Source organism: Hermetia illucens, chromosome 3, assembly GCF_905115235.1.
Source record: "Hermetia illucens chromosome 3, iHerIll2.2.curated.20191125, whole genome shotgun sequence".
NCBI lineage: Eukaryota > Metazoa > Arthropoda > Insecta > Diptera > Stratiomyidae > Hermetia > Hermetia illucens.
This window is the reverse complement of record NC_051851.1, coordinates 102766880-102787724: the sequence shown is the minus strand read 5'-3', so window position 1 is coordinate 102787724 and position 20845 is coordinate 102766880. Positions and strand designations below refer to the sequence as shown.

The 20845-nt window shown below is 42.7% G+C and overlaps 1 protein-coding gene across 1 annotated transcript; it reads right to left on the bottom strand.

Moving 5' to 3' along the window:
- Positions 1-269: 269 nt before the first annotated feature.
- LOC119652082 (serum response factor homolog A-like) lies at positions 270-20278 on the bottom strand. Its single transcript, XM_038056019.1, has 3 exons — positions 20273-20278; positions 12201-12619; positions 270-495 (listed from the first exon to the last, which is right to left on the bottom strand). The coding sequence occupies exons 1-3, from the start codon at positions 20276-20278 to the stop codon at positions 270-272; spliced, it is 651 nt and encodes a 216-aa protein (XP_037911947.1).
- Positions 20279-20845: the final 567 nt, after the last annotated feature.

The following is a 20845-nucleotide window of genomic DNA, read 5'->3' as shown; positions in this document are numbered from 1 at the left end:
TCCAACTGGATCTGGGCCTTGAAGCGTATAAGAGCACTTCATTCAAGATCGCAACGGTACATTCTTCACTACAAGTCAGGTTAAGTTACGATACTAATTGAATTGAAATTAAAGCATGTTATTAGTTGAAACAGTTTCTACAACAGGAAAATCCCCACCCACCGCAAATTGGCAACTTACATACATTTAACGCGAAAATTGATAGTTTCTTTACATCAAGCATCGCATTAACGATTAACAGACTCCGAAAATCACTAGAATCGCCAGTATCACCTTCCACTATTTCCTTTCCTCGAAGCTGCACCCTTCTGCTTTCCTGTCTTTGCCGAGGTTCCTTTGTCTTCAACATGTGATTCTTTTCGTTCATTTTCGATGTTACAGTCACCACTGCATAGTGATGATTCTTCTGTCTTTCCAATAATGGAGTAGATATCCCCCCCACTTCCTGCACCGATATAATTCACTAAAACATTAGACGGGAAATCATTATTACGTCTAAAAACCGTACATTTTGAAAATGTTCATTGTTACATAAAAACAACACATAATATTGTGCAAAATCGATATAATAAAGCTGAAGGACATTCGAAAATATTCGTTATATGAAATGGTTTTTTATAGTAAGGCTTGTTACATACGTAGAGGTTAGGTTGGTCTACGATTCGTTTTAACAAGGTACAAACGGTGAGTGACGGAGAATGTAACGTATTTGAATCTGTCGATACATTGCTTGTTGTTGTTGTGTCGAGGAATTGTGTGTGTGATTAATTGGTTATACTTTCTATTTATATTCAACAATTGATTGAAAATTCGTTATAAAAAGGCAGATTTTGTATTAACTCCTAAGGGCAGATCCAGGGGATTTCGGAAAATTTGCTGCATCGAGGAAATCGCTATATTGAGGTTCATTATATGATATTAAGGTGATAAAGCATTTTGAAAATTATATAAAAGTTCTTGTTTGCTATTGGGGGACTTTCCTATCTAAACTTTTTTTATAGAGGCGATAGGTATTTCGTCAATAATCGTATTCTCAGAAATCTAAAAAAAAAAAGTCTTGGGTCTCCAGCGTGTTGAAAAGATAACACTGGATAATGAGTTTGACTAAGGAAGAATTTGAATTATAAAACACCCAGTGAACGCTATTTGAAATAATTAAACAATTTTTGCTTTTTCGCCACTTATTTATTTTATTTACATATACCAATTTTTCGGGAACCACTTGTTCCCTTCATCAGGGCTACAAGCTTTTCGAGGATAGGGACACTTCGTACGCTTTTCCAGCTTGTTAGGAAGGATTCAGAATGGTTTATTGGGTTGGACAGGAAAGGGCTAATGCATTTTGTGCACCTTTTGACGATAGTATATACTCCGTCAAACCCGTTGATCTTTTTTAGCTCTTTAGTATGATAATTTGATCATACTGAACTTCATGAAGGATAGGGGTGGGATGGATTCGAATACGATTGGGTTACGCAGTGGATGTATGTTTTCTAGTTGTCTAGTGACGTGCTAGTTGATGTGTTTCCAGTTCGACATACCACAGTCAGAGGCGAAACCAAGGAGATGTGGAGTTAGTGACCATTGAAATTAAAGTTTTGGTCTATCCCTGAAGGGTGTTAGGCTAGGTCAGATCTCCGCCAATGACAAGAACCCTAAGCCTGGCTAGCTCACGACGCTAAAAAAGCAAAATAGTATGAGGTTGGAGGGGTCAGGGGAATCAAAAGTTTGAAGCAGTAGATGGCTGAAATATATACCATGGTAGACACAGTATCTTTGGATATGGTGAGTTCAATGGATTTGAAGGAGTTCACGGGAGGATAATGTTGTATAGAGACGAATTTATTGGAGATAAGCACTGCGATTCAACCTCCGATAGTGGAGCCGGATTGCCGCTGTTGGAAACGGTCTGTTCGAAACAGATTGAAATTAGGGAAAGAGAGCTTATAGCGGTGGTGAAGTCTGGTCTCGTAAAGAAGCACAAAATGGGATTTGCGCTTGTGGAGAGAAGGCCTTTGTGCGTTTCATTTAGTAAAGTAGCTGCTAAGGTCGGGCAATTCCGGTAGTTTTCCGGATGCTCGTTAGAACAACACTTGACGCACTTAGACTTACCACTTGGGGGCACGCTACTGGTAGATGTACACATTTCACGCAGCGGCAGTCAAAGTTACAATTGGAGCGGTATGGCCAATTCTGTCGCGGTTTTTGAATTGCATAATTTTCTTATTTCAAATTTATTCGAAACGTATAATTGTGCATTAGATGGCCATGACTGTCTTTAACTTTCTCTTACTGCTGGATGTGCCTGGTTGTTAGTGGCTTGCGTTCCCCTGCACCGTAGAGGAGGACGTCTTGGCTTCCAAGGCAATGGCGCACTTCTGTAGATTTTTAATAATGCCGTGGAGTGATTCCACCTCCATCTCTTTCGCCCATAGTTTGGTTGGAAGAGTAAGTATCATGTTCTTGACGCGGAAGAGTTCTTGAATTTCGGAAGGGGTGATTCTGTTACTGGATGACGATGTATCGTAGTCGCTCGCTGAATTGGACTCGTCTTCGGATGGCATGACTGATTCCATTGCTGTACCATTCTTGCTTCTGGAGGGCACCTACGTCGGAGCTCTCGCTTATTTTGCGACGTCTCGTCCCGTCTTTTGCTTCGCTTTTGATCAGAGGATAAAAGTTGATTAGTATGATTTTAGCTGGTAGAATACAGCTTATAACGCGTAGCTTTTTCCTTCATTTATAGTATCGAAACTCATAGAGTTTTGTTGCGCGTGATCGATTTGCTCTGTTGGCTGTCACTGACTGGCTACGACTTTGCCTGTGCCGAACTGATTTTAAACTAGAATGCCTCCAGCCCCTTTATAAGTTCCTCAATATTCCAGAAAGACACCAATAAATAGAAAGGGTCAATGCTCATTTTTGAAAATTTTTAAATGGTTTATAGATATCAATATAAAAGATCAGAGAGCTTGGGATTAAAATTTCAAAATACAACAAGTCGGAAACCAGGAGTTCGTCCCTTCAGGGATAAAAGGTTTTGTTTGTTTCTTATATAAGTGCATTTGTGTGCAGAACTACACCATTTGTACGTAGGCCATAATGTATATGAATATTTATCATATCAAACTACTCACTTTAATGTGATATTTATATTTAGTATTTTGGGTTGCCGTGAATTTCCACGAGAAAGACAACTTGGCGATACTGTAATTTTATCAGTAATGAGAAGATTTTGAACAATCTTGGCGTTATTATGCCTTATACTATAGTCAATATTACTGCACATTTTCAGAACTGTAGAATACACTTAAGGGGTTTCTAATCAATTGTCCAAAAACATATACTATTATTAACTAACTTTTATTAACTCAATTTCAGTAAATTTTAAGGCCTGAACACATTGTAGGCCCACCTTCATGATTTTTATGGGATTTTTGTTTGGGTAGTTTGTTAGAATGGGTCCATCGATTTCGACTCCCCGCAATCCCCGTCTTTCCGACAAATCAAAACTGAGACTGATTTCGGAAAGTACTAATCGAGCCCTTTGATTTGACACCCAAAATGACTATATTCGGTGAAGACAAATTTTACACCCTCCTTTTGCATGTGCATGCATGTGGTGTCAACATCAGCACGAAAAACCGAAGAGACACGTCAAATGGCACTGGTCAAATAAGAACAATAAATATAGGACGCTACAACATTGAGACCATTGATACTTTCTCCTACATAGAATGTCAATATCAAATTAGAGCGATTAAAGTCCGACTTACTACGTATATACCACAGTAGATCTACTATAGGCAGTACCCTTACAAAAATGAACCCACTTGCAAATGTGCTTGCAGAAGCTTATCTGTACACATCAGAGACGCTAAACAAGGAAAAGGCATAATCTTCGTCAAATCGTATTGGTAAGAGAGAGATTGGTAAGCTTCTGCTATTCTGATACTACGGCGTGGTCACCCATATAGCAAAAAGTTGTTTCACGTATTCACTTATACATAAGCAAAAACTTGCCAATCTCACCAATACATTGACAAGTCCGGGCGGTATGTCAAACACAGCTGATCGGGTTTTTGGTACATCTCGCTCATGCTCAAGGGCAAAACAATTTGAAATCGTGTGTACTCGCACTGATTTCCCCCCTTGAGGGGCAAGGGGGAGCGAGGTAGCTGTCTAGTATCTAACTGTGGTATATACCACAGTAGATCTACTATAGGCAGTACCCTTACAAAAATGACCCCACTTGCAAATGTGCTTGCAGAAGCTTATCTGTACACATCAGAGACGCTAAACAAGGAAAAGGCATAATCTTCGTCAAATCGTATTGGTAAGAGAGAGATCAGTAAGCTTCTGCTATTCTGATACTACGGCGTGGTCACCCATATAGCAAAAAGTTGTTTCACGTATTCACTTATACATAAGCAAAAACTTGCCAATCTCACCAATACATTGACTAGTCCGGGCGGTATGTCAAACACAGCTGATCGGGTTTTTGGTACATCTCGCTCATGCTCAAGGGCAAAACAATTTGAAATCGTATGTACTCGCACTGATTTCCCCCCTTGAGGGGCAAGGGGAAGTGAGGTAGCTGTCTAGTATCTAACTGTGGTATATACCACAAGTGCAAGCATCAAACACCCAAATACTCTTACATGAAAAATTCCCAAACCTTTCACACCTGAAGTACCGAGCTTTCAGTTTCCGACTAGTTTTACTTATTTACTGATTTTTCATTGCTTCTTTTGCCATCCGCTAATTATTTTTTGGTAATAATTTTACAATGTACATATATCATATATTCGCAGCATTATGGTTAGGGTTATAAAAGGCGTTTCCGCAGTAGCCATATATTACTTCACTTCATCATATATGTAGGTAGAGACTATTTCCATAAGTGCATTAATAAACTCGATGCATAAAATATTTTACCAGGAAATAGTTCAATTGTTGTCGGTGAAGCAATAGCCCAACAGTCAGAAGAACCATCAGAAGACAGTGCGCTCTTGTTGGGGCGGAAGTTTGACCCGAAGATAAGGGTTTCATTGGCATATTGGACAGTGTCAGTGCCGGTCTCGCAAATTACAACGACAGTCGTGGAAATGTTACATAAGGCAGGCCCTGAAATGGATCCTTGGGGCGCTCCTGATATTACTGGCAAGAGATCGGGAAATTCGTTCCCCACATTGACGTAGAACAGCCTATCTTCGAAAAAGCTTATGGCAACTCTAATAATCGGAATTGGGAAGTTGTTTTCGATTAGTTTGTATATGAGTCCGTTAGTCCATACAGAGTTAAAGGCCTTTTCCATTGTTTATTGTTGACATTAAGTCTAGAAATGACAGAGTCGTGAAGGTAGCTCAGTACATGTTGCGTTTCGTATTTACTAATATGACGGAAACCAAACTGGCTCTCCCAAAAAGGTCTGAAATTGTTTGGCTCGGAGGAGATTCCCTTCGCAACGATCGTAACGATTTTTGTTACTTTCCAAGTAGATGGAAAATAGCCGTGATTAATGCAGTTATTAAAAACTACTAAAAGAAACTTTAAGAAGACCATGGGTCAATTTGCCGAATAATTGTACTCAGGCAATTAATCCGAGAAAGCAATACTTTGTATTCTGCATTGACTTTATTTCATTATTTGCGAAAAGTCCACTTGAGGTTCCTGCACCATATTTGTCTGACTTTCATGTTTAACATGATATCATGGGGTAGAGAATTATATTCGAACTCATGGACTTTTTTAACTTGGTATTTTTGCGTGTAACAGTGTTGATGGCATTGGTGGGCACAATTATTGCTTGGTCGATTTCTTTATCTGACAAATTTCGAGGTATAATGAGTTTTTTTCAAATTCAGATTAGGTGCTAAGTCTATCTTGAATTTGTCCCAATCTGTGTGAGCGAAAGATCTGATAGTCGTTGGGACTCGCTTTTCCAGTTGGGAAGACGAGGAAAGTTGGAGTTCAACTGCAAAGTGGTCGGACATGCCCGGTGGTATTTTACAGCATTTCACTTGAAAACTCTGTTTGGTGTCGTCAGACAGCAGAAAGTAATCGACAATAGACTGACCACTCGGTCTTGTTGGTGTATCTGGCAAAACCATCTCAATATTGGCGAGCGAAAAAGGGTCGTGGATCCATTTTAACAGGGTGCCTTGAGTTGAAATCGCCCCCGAGAAAAAGGTATTTTGACTTGCAAGTCATGTCCCAGTTGCTCAGTTTTAGAATTACATTTGATATAGACGGAGACTACCAGGATCCGTCTACCATCGCTAGTTTAAACTATTGCCGCCCCAGCAGAAGAGTCTTTTGGCACTAGAAGGGCAGTGCTTGAATTGTTCTCGTTCTGGATAATGTTATATCCGGTGAAGTTTACATTATACCTGCTTTTAAGGTGAGTATCCGAAATGCAGTAGAAGTCTGCTTCAAAGTATCGATTAAAGATTGGACGGTGCCACGTTCGGTTAAGAATAAGTATAATCGCAGCGAATTGACGCTGCTCGTTGCTGGGTGCAGAAGCGGGAGCTGCAACCAATTCTCGGAAATCTTTGGTTGGTTACTTGGCGTTTGCTTGATTCGTTGCTTTGAGAAGAGATTTCTTAGCAGCTTGCGCGTATGACACGCCTGTGAAAGTTGAGTCACTGTTTGCTTAACTGAAGATTTCTCAGTTGAATTACGGGTTTTGGCAACTTCCCGTCTTGCTACCATCTCTTTATAAGCTGGACAGCCACAATAGCTTACAAGGTGCCCAGTTTGGCCGCAATTGCAGCAGTGCGGAACTTCCGTCATGGGTGTTGCGAATTCCCCACGCCGATGGTTCTTTAGACATTTATCGCCTGCCTGAAGTTTTGGCAGTTGTAACACTGCACTTCCTTCACTGGTTTAACCTTTTAGAATGTAATCTTTTGATGGAGGATGTACTTCACCTTGAAAATTTCACTTAGCTCTTGGGAGGGCTCAAAGTTGGCTATAAAAAGACCAGATTGAGATTTTATAGACAGCGAGTGATTCTCCCTGTGAAGGGCCTCATCTTGTTTAGTCACAAAATTTGCAATTTGCTTTTTAATGAACGAAAAATTGTCAGCATGGTCCCCTGTGGACTCTGCAAAAATGAGGGTCCTATCACCCCCGCTCCCGTGAGGGTGGCTACTTGACGTGGCTCGCGCACTATAGGATAGTCAGCTGGTACTTCCGTTGGCTTGGTCAGGGCAGCAGCGTGCTGTCCTCAGTTCATAGCGGGAAAACCCCCTAAGTTCGCTGATCGTTTTCAACAGCAGCTCGATCCAAGTACGCTAATTCTCATTTTGCCGCAACACATCATCGTACTTAGCTCGAATTTCGTCAAGTACACTGGCATTTGTTGCTATTTTTCAAAGCCATTGTCATCGAATGGCATGGGCAACTCCGGCCCCACGTCATCCTCCGAAAGGTTGTTAATACGTTGGCGTCGTTGGTAGTTTTGCGCCGCTTAGGGCTTTTCTATGTACTCATTATCTGTAATTGTTAAAATCTATTTAAAAGAAAACGTTTTCTTAGTTTACTTAATTTTGAAAATTGGTCGACACAGGATACCTAAAACTTGGTTGACCAGTCACAAATAAATCTCTGCTCCTAAAAACTGGCAGTTGACAGTAGCGGTGAGAATTTTCCCTGGGTAAGCACCGGTGCAGGTTGGTGACAGTCCCCTTTCTTTTACCCTGGAAAAAAGCATCTGCTGTCCCCGGCAGTCAGATGCAGAGTGAGGCCGAGTCGAGATCGCAGTGCATTCTGTGCAAATGTTAATGTTTTAAGTTTTAAGTTTTTTTATTCATGATAGTGACTTACGCTAATACATAATTGATTAATTCTAGCTTAAATATTAAGCTTAACTAACTTAGCTTTATTTCAATGGGTGGCTATTACAATTGTTTGGCCTACCCGACCTTCTGTGTAATTTATTACTTTAATTGCATTAATTTTAATACATAAATCTTCACATTTCTTTTGTACTAAACTGAACTATTTAAAGACTGCGCTTGCACTAAAAGCGCCAGAAGGCATTACTTACTTACTTAAATACTTAAAACTAACTAAGTCTAAACTTAATCTAACTTAATCTAACAATAAATACTTAACCTACTATATACAATAGCACATTACATATCTTGTGCTTAGCCTCGATGTACCCCTACCAGGCAGGGAGAATCATATAGGGAAAGGATGGCGGGTTTAAGAGCTTCGCTCACTATTTGGCAGGGCCTTAGGTAGTTGGCCAATGGGAAGGTGCTACCCTGTTGGTAGAGTTGCCGGATTAGTGGATTTGGATGGTTCTCCGTTCTTTCGAAGAACCGTTCCACCAAGTTGAGAACGAATTCTCGAAGAGGTTGTACCTTGGCGCGCCGATATACCTCGGCGTTTTTTCCAACCTTCTTGGTTTTCCAATTATAGGAAAGACCAGTGCAGTATCTTAATATCCGGCGTTCGAATGCCTCACATTTGGACATGGTTCGGGTGGAGCAAGTGATCCACGTGGGCGCTCCATAGCAGATAATGGGTCTGATCAGGGTCTTGTAGAGAGTCAGTTTGGCCTTGGTGCTGAGTCCTACCTTCTTTCGAAGAAGAAAGTAGATCCTACTGAATGCACCGCGTGCCTTACCGATCGCGAGCTCAAGATGTGGCTTGAACTTAAGGAGTTCGTGAAGTTTAACTCCTAAGTACTTGATGGTCTGGGAATTGCTCACTATAGTGTTTCCGATCTTCATTTTCAAGCGTGTAGCTTTTCTATGGATTCCTCTAGAACCTAGGTATCTAGCTTTCCTCCGGAAGGTGCAGAATTGCGTTTTGGCCTCATTAATCTTAATGCCCCATGCCAGGTAATATTTGCCAAGGTCTTTCAAGTATCTCTCGACCGCTTTGGCTGCCCTGTTGGGGTGGAGGCTTGAAGCGAAGATGAGAGTATCATCGGCATATTGAACAAGTTCGGTGCCGGGCTCGGGAGTTGGGACGTCAGCCGTGAAGATATTGTAAAATGTGGGTCCAGAAATGGATCCTTGCGGTACTCCCGATGTTACCGACAAGAGATCGGAGAATTCATTCCCCACGCTGACGTAGAAATACCTATCTTCGAAGAAGCTTAGTGCAATTCTAATGATCGGAATTGGGAACTCAAGATCAATCAGTTTGTATATTAGTCCGTTTACCCATACGGAGTCAAAGGCCTTTTCTAGGTCTAATGCACATGCTACGGTCGGTTTATTATTGACGTTAAGTCTTGCTACGACGGTGTCGTGAAGGTAGCTAAGTGCATGTTGAGTTCCGTGCTTGCTGCGGAACCCGAACTGATGGTTCGGTATAATCTCTTTGAGATTGCAATATTGGACTAGCCCGATGGTCCATGCTCTCTCAAAAAGTTTGCCTAAATTGGATAGTAATGACACGGGTCTAAAGTTTTTAGGCTCAGTAGAGCCGCCTTTTTTCCGGATCGCAATTATTTTAGCTACTTTCCAGGTGGTGGGAAAGTAGCCATTATTTATGCAGTTATTAAATACTGCCAGCAAAAATTTGATGGAGACTCGGGGAAGTTGCCTAATTACGTAATTAGGAATTTCGTCAGGTCCGGCTGATTTTTTACCGTTTAGGTTTGAGGTCAAGGCGGTGAGTTGTGATAAACTCAGGAATTGTTGCGAATCCGTTGGTTTTACCGAGGAGTTCGTTTGGGAGAATGTAACTAATCTATTTGAATGCCTAGAGACAAAGTCGGCGATAGTTGTTTCAACCATCGACACTATTGCCGGGTTACTTTGAGGCGGAGGGGTATTGAGCTGAGACTCAAATGATTCCGCAAGGACTTGCGCCTTTCTGGCGTCTCCGCAGATTGGTTCCTTGTTCCTGGTAAGAACGAAATTACGGGACTTATTTTTCCCCGCTAGCCTATTTATATGTTGAAACATATCTGGCCCGGGTTTAATATCTGCGAGATTACGGGTTAATTCTTTATTGCGGAATTGCGCCACCATTTCCCGGATAATTGTACTCAGGCAATTAATCCGGGAGAGCAATGCTTTGTATTCAGCATTAACTTTATTTCCATTTTTATGAAAGTTGCGCTTGAGGTTCCTGCGCCAAATCTGTCTGACCTTCATATGTAGCATGATATCATGCGGGAGTTTGTTGTATACAAACTCATCGACTTTGATAAGCCTGGTATTTCTGCGTGTAGCAGTATTGATGGCGTCCGTGGCCAAAATGATTGCTTCGTCGATTTCTTTGTCCGACAGATTGCGATCTGTAGCGAGTTTCTTCAAGTTCAGCCTTGGTGCTAAATCTGACTTGAATTTGTCCCAATCAGTGTGGGCGAATGACCTGATGGTTATCTTAACTCGCTTCTGCAGTTGTGAAGTTGAGGCCATTTTGAGTTCAACTGCAAAATGGTCGGACATGCCTGGCAAGGTTTTACAGGAAGTTACCTGAAAACTTTGCTTGGTTTCATCAGACAGCAGGAAAAAGTCAATGATGGATTGACTAGCGGGTCTTGTCGGCGAATCCGGCGAGACCACCTCAAGGTTGGCTGGCGTGAAAGGGTCGTGGATCCAGTTATACAGGGTTTTCCCATTTAAATTTTCTGCCTTATCGCCCCAGGATTTGTGCCGTGAGTTAAAGTCGCCACCGAAGATAAGATATTTGGATTTTAACTGGAGATCGCCCAAGACTTTTAAGTCATGGCCCAGTTTCTCACTTGGGGAATTGTATTTGAAATAAACGGAAACTACCAAAATCCGTTTATTATCGGTAGTTTTAACTATTGCCGCCGCAGCGGAACAGACTAGTAAGCCCTCGATGACGACTTCCTCAAAATGGTAGTCTTTTTTGACTAGAAGGGCAGCGCCCGTGTTGCTGTTATGCCGAATAGTGGTATATCCGGTGAAATTGACATTATGTCTGTGGTTTAGGTGGGTCTCCGAAACGCAGAATATGTCTGCTTTCAGAGTATCAACCAACGCTTGGGCAGTGGCACGTTGGGCGTGTGAGACCAGGGACGCGGAGTTAAATGTGACTATATTTAACTCCATAAGCTCATGAGTAGTTGGATTGCGGCAATCTGCCGCTGCTCATTTGTTTGGGCGGAAGCGAGGCTTTCGACCAAGTTCTTGAAGGCCAGTTTGTTGCCTTGTGGAGCTTGAGGTGCAGCTCTAGGAAGCGTATTCCTAGCTGCTTGGGCGTATGATACACCTGGCCGGGACAAGCTTTGTGACATCTGTGTCACTGTCTGCTTGGTCCTCGCCGTTTCTGCATTTTTTCGCGCCCTGCCAGCTTCCCTTCTGGCAACCATATCTTTGTATGCCGGGCATCCGCGGTAGTTGGCAGGATGTCCGGTCTGGCCGCAATTGCAGCAATGCGGCACCTCTGCCGATGGTGTGGGGCATTCCCCGCGAACGTGTTTTTTTGCGCACTTCACGCACCTGTGCACAATGGAGCAGTTAGGGGCAATGTGCCCGAAGTTCTGGCAGTTGTAGCACTGCACTTCTTCAATTGGCTTGACTTTCTCAAGCGAAATCTTCTGGTGAAGTATATACTTAATTTTTAATACTTCACTGAGCTCTTGGGAGGGCTCGAAGGTGGCTATGAAAAGTCCCGATTGAGACCTCATCGGGAGTGCCGGGTTCTGGCTGTGCAGAAGCTTATCTGCACGCGTAATTAGATTGGCCACAGTTTTCATTTTTAATTGCGGGTAATCTTCATTGATTTCCCGCAATATGTCTGCTGGGTCTGTCTCCCTGTGGAGACCGCGAATAACCAGCGACTTTGTTCTAAGGGTCGGTGGGGTGCTGGTGGTGGCGTGAAGCCCTTTCTCTCTTATGAGAGCGAAAATTGCAGCATGGTCTTCTACCGTCTCGGCGAAGATGAGGGTCTTGTCAGCCCTCGTGTTCTTCAGGGTTGCTTTCAACCCTTTCTCTTTAATAAGTCGTAGGAACTGCGGTACATTTAGCCTGTACCCAGTTATCGGGGGAATTTTGGGTTTCTTAGGGGTGGCTGCTTGGAGAGAGGATTTTGGGGTGGTTGGTGGGGCACTAACAACGGTGGCACTAACCTTAGTCCTATTTGCTGACTTCTTTTTTCTGACTACGAAGTTGAAGGGGTCTCCTTCCTCCTCCTCGATGATGACCTCCGGGCACATGCCGTCATCTTCTTCATTTTGCTGTTCCTGTCGTTGCTGCTGCTGCTGCTGTTGTCGCTGCTGCTTCCTCTGCTCCTGCTGTTGTTGTCTTTGTAGCTTAATTATCTGCTGCTGTTGTTGTTCTTGCTGATGGACCGGCTGCCTCCCGGCCATGTTGGCTGCTTTTATTTCCGCCATCTCCTGCTGCAGCTCCTTGATGAGCGCCAACTGGCACTCCAACTGTTGGGCCATGTCTCCCTTTTCCTGCTCGAGCTCCGCAATCCTGATGAGCAGGCTCGAATCTGCTTCCATCTTTGTTGTAGGGCCCGTTGCTCCCTCTTCCTCGGACGAAATTTCGTCCGGCAGGATCAGCTTCGTCCTCTTGGCGGACATTCTGTCCCCAAGCCCGTCCTTTGTTGATGTCAATTCACTTATTTTTCGTCGTCTTGTTGCGTCTCCGGACGAAGTTGAAGGGATCTGAAATGACAAAAATTTCTATAGTTTTTCTTTTCAATTCACTATACAGTGTCTCAATAATTTGAGTTCCACTGTATATCATTTACTGGACGATACTTCCTTTCGGATATCTTGTTCCTCACTGGAAAATTCACTTTCACTTTTTTGTTTTTATTCTTCACTTTTTTCAATTACCGATTTGCACAAATCACCACACAGTGTAATTTTGCAATTCCTTCGACACGTCCGTCCGCTTCGATATCTCGGAGCGAACTATCAAATGTTAATGTATTACGTATCGTTTTTATAGTACTTCTGTGAGTGCGAATCCATGTAACTATCATAAGTAACCAGCTGTAAACAACCAATACATACGTACATAAATACAATAATAATAATCATTGGCGCAACAATCCAATTGAATTAGGGCCTTGAAGTGTGCTAGAGCACTTCATTCAAGACCGTAACGGTACACTACAGAATTACAGTATCCTATAGGAGACAATGTGGTAAGCATTGCGCTCGCCCGAGATTATTACCCTGATTTGACTCAGGTACTCATTCACAGCTGAGTCGACTGGTATCCGACGTCAAATCACGATACAAATCCCACTGCCATCGATGAGATTTGAACCGCGACCTTCCGTACGACAACCTTGTGCATTAACGACTCAGCTATCCGGACACATAAGTACAATACTAAATTGATAAATTGTCATTGCAATATAGGATCGTCGTCTTCTACGATTGATTTTAGCACCTAGCTGGAAAATTTATATATCAAACGCGGCCAGGTGCACTAACACCATCACACAAATGGGAAACAATGTCAATTATGATGCGCAGAACGCAACTGCGATCCTGACTGAAAAGCCACCTGTGTATAGTCGCATTCAAAGTCATGAAATACAAGAACTTTGCACAAAAAACGGCAAATTTGACCAATTATTACTCTATTATTAATAATTCATTTTCCACAAAACTTGGTTGTATCATGCTCTATAGTATAGTCTATACTAGTGCAATTAACGATGATTCTAAGATAAAGCTAAGGGGGCAGTGGGATTCAAAGATCCCATCTTTCTACCAAATTTCGTATCAATAAGAGTAACCGTTTCTGAGGTAAAAGGTGTAACAGACCGATAGACGGAAGGAAGTTTCTGTCCGATTGCTTCGATCCATCATCTATTGGCTGCTAACCCAAAATCGCACCAATCTTTAAAAAAAAACATTGCTTTGCCCAACTTCAAACCAAGACAAGGCGGCTTTTGACCTGAACATAATTCACATTCCCTTCGTGTTTGTGAATATATATATGAGGGACAAAATGTCACCTTGCTGTCACTTTCAGCCACGCTGCTCCCAGGGCAGAGATGAGCAGCACATAATGAGTAACCCCTTCCACTCCCACACGGAACAGCAAGTATGCTCTTTTTAAGATTTTGTGTGAAACAGCACCTTATTAAAATCGATTCAGTGTCTGTCTGTCTGTCACAACACATTTACTTGGAAACGCTGGAAAACCGATCTCATTTCTGATATTCGATGAAACATGGGAGAATGAAGGCGCAAAATGTGTGCCCCAAAAAGTCAACGAGTCTCATTCTCAGAACCTATCCACAAACTAAATTCCATTTCGATATCTGCTAAAATAAAGTTAATAATAGCATATTACTATATTTTAGAAATTTACCCGAAAAGGCCCCTTAATTCATCCTTGAAGTACAAGATTTGGCATTGGTATAAGGAATAATATAAGGCATAACTTTCTGGAGTTGGAATGAAATCCAACTACTATTAACAAAGTTCTAGAAGGTCAAAGTTTTGCATTTCACGTAAACACATTGCGCATCTGACTTGTTGTATATTGCTTCATACAAGTCCATGTAATGAACTTCATTTGACAGCTCTCTCACTCCACACGCAAGCAGTCATGCCGCTGTTTTCCTCCAATTATTACCATCTATTATTAACTGGCTGCAAACCCACGACCCCCTTAATCATTGTTATCAAATCAAAGAATAGGGATTACGACACGGACATGTAACATTATTAAGTACTCTTCGTCGCCTGTAACCGACCCGAGAGCTCGTCAAAGAAGTGGAAATAGACAATAAAATTGAAGTAACAATTCACGTGAAAAATATTTAAGAAAGTATGTAAGTTTTGCAAGGTACAGGTGTAATGGTAACAATGCTAAGCAAATTAGAAGTGAATATAAAACTTATTAATTTCCAAAATTATGTATTATTAGTGACAAATATGAGGTATCATACAGCAAAAAGGACATGTTCAATGTATCTACTTCTCAAATCTGCTGTGAACATTTGACGGTAAATTACTCCAGAAGGAATTCGCAGCATCAACTTTTCGGTGAGTTGTAAAACATGTTAGGGTTGGTTTTCGTTTCGCAAAATTCTTCTTGGTGGCGTTTAAACAATTCTTTGTGTGCTTAGGTTCACATCCCCCATAAGTACCCTGGACTGCTCAATTCCTGGTAGGTTCGGCCAGTATAGTTCCCCTAGCCGGTCCTCTTCATTTTTTAATGTCATTTCCGATTTTACAGAAGTGCCTTGTTCACCGCTTGGCTGTCGGCCAGAATAGCAATGTTCTGCCTCTCTAGTTCATTTGAAGGTTGAAGGAGACACTTCTGCCTATGGCATATATTTTCGCCTGAAATATGCTAGTGTGCTCATCAATTGGTTCCAAGTACATTTTCCTTGGACCAATAACCCCCGCGCCCGTTCGCTCTGCTGTAAGGGATCCGCCAGTGTACTAAATAATCAGTTGCTGATTTAACCCATATGTCACAATAACGCTCTCCCAGTTTGCCCTGTTACTCCAAAGTGTTTCAAACTTCTTATCGGAGTATTGTCATGTTACCGCTTAGAAAGGATGTTAATCGCCCGAGAGGGGTTAATCCCAGAAGGACGAAAAATTTATTCGACACTGAAGAGAAGTCAAAGCTGCGCGAAAATCAAAATTGGATGGGTGGTATGCAAGGTACGAATGCGGATAACCCCCACCAAATGCTACAGGTGTCTGGAATATGGACACACGTTAGTAACTTGCAGAGGTACCCAACAGCAGGGCTGCATGTACAGATGCGATCGGGTAGGTGACCAAGCGGAAACTTGCAATGAAAGCGAAAATTGCATTCTCTGCAAGAATCGTGACGAGATTAACAAAAGGAAGATTTCGCAGTATGATAAATAAAAGCAAAGCTCGCGTCTGGCAAAATCTCGGTTAATAAGGACCCCTGGGGGACTTGGCTATGAACTTTTCACCCGGAAAATCGGAGATCTGCGGAAACCCTGCATACTAAGTACCGAACAGATGGGCCGCATTGTACGAACATTATTCCTCAGACAAACCAAACGCGTTGATATCAACAGCGCGGGGAGCACCGAGGACTGCCCCCTTTTCATAGTAAAAGAGCTCGAAGAAGCAATTCTCACCATGAAAAAGCAGAAGACGCCAGATTTTGATGGTATCCCGGCGGAAGTTTTCAAAGTGGTGTTCCACCAACGGCAGACTTGCTGCTTGGGGCATCCAACGCTTGCCTGAAGGAGGAGATTTTTCCTTGTCGCTGGAAGGTAGCGAGACTCAAGCTAATCAGAAAAAGAAAAGATAACCCTGAGCATCAGGACCAGACTCGCTGAGGCAATCCGCGCTGCCGGGGACTTATCCCCAGGGAAGTTCGGGTTCCGAGCAGGGAGAACCACAGTGGATGCTGCTATGGAGGTCGTGGATGGGGTTCATTGAGCCGAAGCACACAACCGCCGATCTCAACGTATGTTGCTCCTCATAACGCTTGATGTCAGAAATGCTTCCAATTTCGTAAGATGGGTAGATATGCTAGGCACATTAGAAAACTCATTCCACGCACCGAGCTGTCTCTTGCGGATATTTAGGGATTATCTGAAAGACCGCTCCCTGCTCTATGAGACGTTAGAGGGTCAAAGGAAGATGGAGAACACGTCAGGAGTAGCACAGGGATCCATCCTAGGACCGGACCTCTGGAATGCTTCCTACGATAGTCTGCGAAAACTCGACATCCCAGAAGAGTCGCGTCTGGTCGGTTATACAGACGATGTTACGGCACTTGTTGGCGGACACACTGTTGAACAGGCGCAAAGGAGACCTGGCATATTGATGCGACGAGTAAGCGGATGGATGACTACTCACGGTTTCAGCCTTGCGCTGGAAAAAACCGAAGTAGTCATCTTGACCAGAAAGAAAATCCCGATCCTGCGTCCCAAAATCAACTCGAAGATGAGCTTCTTCGAGCAAATCAAACCAGCAATGGGCAGGGCTACAGATGGATTCTCGGTCTTGAGTCGGCAAATGGCGAATTTTCAGGGTCTTATATCTACCAAGAGACGTCTTCTTATGGGAGCAACGCAGTCCGATCTGCTCAATGACACAGAGATATGGGCTGACGCCTTTGATAAGGAGGCGCATCGTAAGCACCTTTGCGAGTGGCGTCTGCTTATTGCACTGTCTCGGAATCGGCCATGATAGGAATGATCTCCGTCGTCCTCTTTGCTAAGGACCTTAAAGTTATCTACAGCCTCAAGGACGAAGATTTGCGAGAGGTGGTTACCCATGTTGAACATCAACGTACACTTACCGGATGGCAACTCTTTTGGCAAAATGGGCCAAGAGGAAGACGAACTGCGCGGCTCATCGACAATTTAGATCCGTGGCTGAAACGAACGCATGGTGAGATTAATTACTTCCTTACTCAACTTCTAAGTAGGCATGGAGGTTTTCAGTTTTACCTGCACAATATTGCGAAGGTATGATCCCATGATTGTGTGTTCTGAAATGGAGTGGTGGACGACACCGAACACACCTTCCTCTTCAGAAAGGTGGGACGGATTTCATCAGCAGCTTTATGCAAGCACAAGGGAGCATTCTGCAGACAACAATGTTATTGCTGAGGAGCGTTAATAGATGGAGCCGTGTTGAGCATAATGCTCGGGCTCTTCTTACCGACCAGCGGAGGGACCGGATGGCTAGGGGTTCCCTGAACTAACAACTCAATTCCTCCACTCCCCTCTCGTTGGTGAAAGGAATTCTGTGACTTGAAGGCTCCCTAAGTCGGAGAGCGGGTAATGTGTCAAATGGTTCCAGGTTAGTTCTCTGATGATAGGGAAGTGTTTAGTTGGTAGTCCGACAGCGTTCTGTTGCGGCAATCTAACACTCTGTGCATAAACGCATTCACCTAGCCTAAAAAAGGGAAAAATCCCAGAAGGACCTCAAGCGATGCCGTTGGGCATGTCCTCATTATCCCACTGATACAAACGCAAGCCAGCCTTTGGAGTTTGTGTAACTCCCTGGCTTGTGTGCTGAGTTCAGTTCTTTCTGCCCGGATTACTGTCCCATAGGTAATCTGTCTATCTGCAGTCTGTATCTATTCGAGGTGAACCTCATTTTTTTCATGCGAAGCACTTGCAAGTCATCAGAGCCCTCATAGCTTCCCAACAACTATTTCCGACATGCATCTTCCAGAGTAATTTTGGTCTAGTGTAATTCCAAAATATTTAACCTCTGTTTCTCGTTTTACATGCAACCATATGGCTCACAGGTGATTGATAAGCCCTTAGTTCAGTTTTAACTCTATCACATAGGGTATGCTCATATATCCTACAGATCAAAACAAAGTCGTCAACGTAATGCTGGGCTTGTATTCCAATATTTGTCAGCTCCTCTAGGAATTCATCTACCACCATGCTTCACATAAGCAGTGGTAGTACCCCGTCCTGTGGACAACCTTGAGTAGTATTCATGGCAATAGAATTTGTACTTCTATTTGCCTACTCTCTAACAATCTACCCCTTACTAACCTTAGAAGAGACTCTCTGGAGTAATGTTAGGCAGATACCATCTACTCGAGATGATTTCAGTGGTTGAAAGTGCCTCACTGCCCATCTTATCCTAATTTCCGAGCATAATTCTTTTGTTAGTTTCCATCTCTTCTTTGTCCCCTCCTTTTGTTCGTTATTGGGAAGTCAGGCAAAATATTATCGCCTTCCGTCATGGGGTAGGACCCCGAGTAATGAGTTCTGAGAAACAAATGTACTCTATCTTTCTTACTTTCGGTAAATGCCCCATCTTCCTTCTTTAGACAGACAGAAAATATTGCCCTGTTTTGGCTATAGCTTTGTGGATGCTTCTGTGGTTTGCTCGATCACTTCACAGAATTCCCTGAAGCTTTTCCGTTTTGCATGCCTCTATGCGTTGCTATACGCATTCAGCGCATTTTGATACCTCTGTTTTCATTCTGACTAGGTTTCTGTTCGACCGGAGTACATCCTTGATGACTTAGCTGTTTTAGCCGGACAGCTGGCATCATACGCCTCAATGACGACTTTGTTGAGGTCTCCCACCACTGTTTTTAGTTCCAGTTCGTTCCTAATGTATTATAATAATAAATGCCATGTAATGATAAAAGTTGGATGGCAGGATCGCCATGTAATAACAAACGTTGGATTGTCGGATCGCCTAGTAATGTTGAATTTTGCAGGGTAGTAGAGCTGTTGATGGAGCCGTCTGAGTTATCCTCAGATGCTGGTAGGGAGCTAGCGAGAGAGTTCGACAGTGAAAAGGGAACAAAAGGAATTTAACGTTCCTTACCTAACAAAGCGGTGAGACCGCAGATAGAATGGCAATATGTTCATCCCTGAACACTTGCCGTGGTTGCTAATGGTATCTTATGATCTATACCTTGCCGCGAGGATACGGCATGCAGAAAGTAAACTGCCCAAAGTTAGAATCAATAAGAACGTATATTGCATCTTTTCATTTTCTTTTATACAATTTCTTAAACCTAAAATAACTCTAAATCTACCAACAACAATATTGACCTAATTGGTTCAAAAGTAATTCAACACCAAATTACTTCGAACACTGCACTTACTAATAATTCTCATGAGGCGCGTGCTCTCAAATCTCACATTTCATTCCGTGTGCATATGCATTACTCATATCCATATGCACACATTTTATTCGAGCTAGAAATGCATGCAAGAAATGCAATGCATGTGATTTATTCACACTGGCGTTTTTTAGAATATTTATTTCTAGGTCGTATCAAGTTCAAGTACCTTGGAATGATATCTTGTAAAGTTTTGTTTACTCCGGCCCTTTGTGGGTGAGCCACGTTGTTGCTCAGATGCGTTGAATAGGAGTCCCAACCCGTTCTCCTGGGATTCAATGTTATTCTTTTTATTTCGAAATTGTCCTCAATTCGATGATCCGACATAGAGGGTTCATCCGACACCCTCCAATTCCTGACCAATTCATTCATCAGAGTATTCCTTAGAGTTATGTCTAGTGCTGGTCACGAATGTTCTCTCTCTAATATCTCTAACTTACTGTTGAGAATAAATTCAAGAAGGTACCTTTTCGATTGGTGACGCTGCTTCCCCAGATTTCATGATGGGCTTTGGCAGAGGGGAAGTGGTAGCGCCCTCCTCTCACAATACTTCACCAACCAAGCGATTAACTCCGATGCGATCCGGATGTCGTCCCCTGAGAAGTAGTCTCTCCAGTGCTCCCCCCAGGTTCCAGTGAGATTTAGCCACAATGTCTCCCTTCAAAAAATCTGAAACAGGTTTAAGAATGATGCAAGCTCTTGTTTTTTTCGGAAGAGGAGTCCCAAGTTACCTGCATGTTTTCTCCTTGCAGACCACAAATCTGCCCCCTTGCAATTAATGCAGATGCAGCTTTTGCACGCTGGAGGTTTACCTGTGCTATCTTGGTGCTAGTATAAGAGTTCTCAGTCAAATTTAGGAGCTTGTATTTAACCTTTTATTCTTCTATTATTCGAAATAGGTTTTTGACATATTTTTCGTATGTTGCAAAGTTCAATATACAATTTCAAGAAATTATTCTTATTATAACTTCGAGATATTAGAAATAATACTGATTTCCGTATGTAACTGTTTTCTTTCTGCACGAAAATCTTTTCTTTCACCGTCACTGCCAACCAACTGTTTTTCTCTTTTTTTTCTTCTAATTATTATTTTTCCTATCTGACGTTTTTCGTCACCTACTCTGTTTTTCACTCTTGTAGCGAGTTCTGAACTGAGTAGAGCGCCGGTGACGTCATCTGTCCGCTGGTATTCGCAACATTCGAAATAAATTTCAAATGTCGCGAATCCTGCCGCGCCACATCAGGGGTTTCAGCGACCGAATCCGGAACTGTGTTCCCCATCAGTCCTTGAAGCGAACGCGCGT